The 2,095-nt window shown below is 34.3% G+C and overlaps 1 protein-coding gene across 1 annotated transcript in view; it reads right to left on the bottom strand.

Moving 5' to 3' along the window:
- Window positions 216-2,095, bottom strand: part of LOC107627989 (thioredoxin-like protein AAED1, chloroplastic) — a 3,490-nt gene continuing 1,610 nt past the window's right edge. The window contains exons 2-7 of the mRNA XM_016330797.2: window positions 2,000-2,046; window positions 1,801-1,915; window positions 1,129-1,173; window positions 979-1,038; window positions 641-742; window positions 216-543 (exon numbers count right to left, since the gene is read on the bottom strand). Coding sequence (XP_016186283.1) covers window positions 424-543; window positions 641-742; window positions 979-1,038; window positions 1,129-1,173; window positions 1,801-1,915; window positions 2,000-2,046 — 489 coding nt within the window. The 3' untranslated portion in view covers window positions 216-423. The remainder of the gene's footprint in view (window positions 544-640; window positions 743-978; window positions 1,039-1,128; window positions 1,174-1,800; window positions 1,916-1,999; window positions 2,047-2,095) is intronic.

Below are 2,095 nucleotides of genomic sequence, written 5' to 3'. Positions count from 1 at the left end.
CATAAAGCTACTCTTGAAATAGTAATTATAGCTATAATCAAATTTTAGTGGTGGAGATGATTGAGCCAACTTTTAATTCGACCGTTTTTTTATTTTGGTTTATTTTTATTTTTGTTTTCTAAAAAAGCTGTTTTTTTAGAATGTCAATTCGAGCAGACAATAATCCAAAGAATAATTGGATCAAATTACATCATCCCAACACTTAAGTAACAATATAGGTCGACTAAGTTAGACTAGTTAAATTTCTGAGCATAAAATACTATCTATAATCCCAAGGTTTTGTGATGAATATATACAACAATATCTATCTACAATCAGACTTATAATACATCATATTCATAGCGTACAAAGTATGTTGTCATCTATAGGATTGATATGAACCTAAGTCAACTTACAGATTTGAATTTCATATATATTACAGCTTTAGGCAATAGGATTGCGACAACATACTTCAAAAATATCATCTAAGGGGGCATGATCGCCTGTACCTTCGTCTTTTCTCGCATATAATAGCTCCTTCCCTTTGAACACAAACATCCCTCCCTAAGAGAATGAAAATTGATGAGTTTAGAAAATAATGCAGTGAAGATTATTGAGTTTGTTTCAGTCCTGTGCTGCTAGACAAAATTATATATCAAACCTGCTGCAACACACCACTTCTATCATCTGGTGTGGCTTCTATCGTATAGTTCTTTGTAGCACTCCGCAAAGCATCAAATCTAGATTTTGATAACACCTTTGCCTGTATATATCAATTTCTTCGTTGAAACATAATAACAAACAGCATGCAATCGATCTCACTCATAACCATGGTTTCAAATTGCGGTCCGCAACTGCAATGCAGCCCCAATATTACTGTTTTGGTGCTCACATGCAATTTTCGTTAATTTTTGGCATCATAGCGCAACTACAACCACGAATGGAACCGCAATTTAAAACCATGGATATGACTACAGAAAAGTCAGTGGTTAAGCTTACACTGGCAGGGTTAAAGAATGTACGACCAAAACCATAATATAGGTCCAAAACATTATATGCCTGAAAGAAAGAAGAACTGATTAACATACATATGTAATAGAAGATGAGATTTAGTAGGTGAATATACCACGTTCTACCGATATATGTTACCTTGCGGTCAGGATCTGCATAAAGACAATCCACTGGAAATGGTAACTTAACATACAAAAATATCAAGTCAAACAGAACATGTCAGTTTTGACATCAAGAGGCCAAAAAATGTGCATGGAAAAACAGATATGGAACAATAACAGGAATCCTTCAAAATTCAGATATATTAGAGTATTGAGATCCACATGCTACTCCTAGGCCTGATCAAGATAAAACCAATTAACATTGCTATCCTATAAATTTGCAATTGAAATGGTTGTTTTAAGGTTTTCAATCCGAAAATATTTGACCAAATAATTGAAAATAAGTTTGATAAGCGTGACAATTACCATCTATAAACCCTTATGAAAATTACCATCTATTTTTACCAACATAATCAAACCCTCAAGGTTGTCCCTCACAACATAACCAAAAAAGAGCAAAAAAGAAAAGAGTAATGGTTCAATTTAGTTCCTAAAAAATTGTAAGCATGATTCACTTTAGTCCTTAATTTTTTGAAGTATCACTCTAGTCCTAAAATTATATTTCGTAGGTTGTTTTATCCCTGAAGTTGCATTCCACATGTCATTGTCCCTAAAATACCTAAAAAGTGTACCTTCAAAACTATATTGATACTTTTGAAACTTCAGAGACTAAGATAAACACATATACAAAGCAAGAGAAAGAAATTACTCGCTCAGCAAGCATGCGGGCTTTACTGGGGCCACCAACTCCAACTGCAATTAGTTTAACACCAGCTGAATCAAACCTAGCTTTGGCTTCTTTCAAGGCTGAAGCTAATTCCCAACTTGGAACAAGATCAAACAAAGCATAATTAGAAGAACTATTCTTCAAAAAACTCTTCAATGGTGACCGAAAGAATATCAGTTACCAGCAAGGGCATCCAAAGTGCCTCAATAGGGCCACCACAGCTATGCCCTGTGAAAATCAATACCAGTATTCAATTAATCCTGGTTGTTTCCGATAT

The sequence above is a fragment of the Arachis ipaensis genome, chromosome B01 (genome assembly GCF_000816755.2).
Source record: "Arachis ipaensis cultivar K30076 chromosome B01, Araip1.1, whole genome shotgun sequence".
Lineage (NCBI taxonomy): Eukaryota > Viridiplantae > Streptophyta > Magnoliopsida > Fabales > Fabaceae > Arachis > Arachis ipaensis.
Note: the sequence above shows the minus strand (reverse complement) of the source record. Positions and strands in the feature narration are given on the sequence as shown.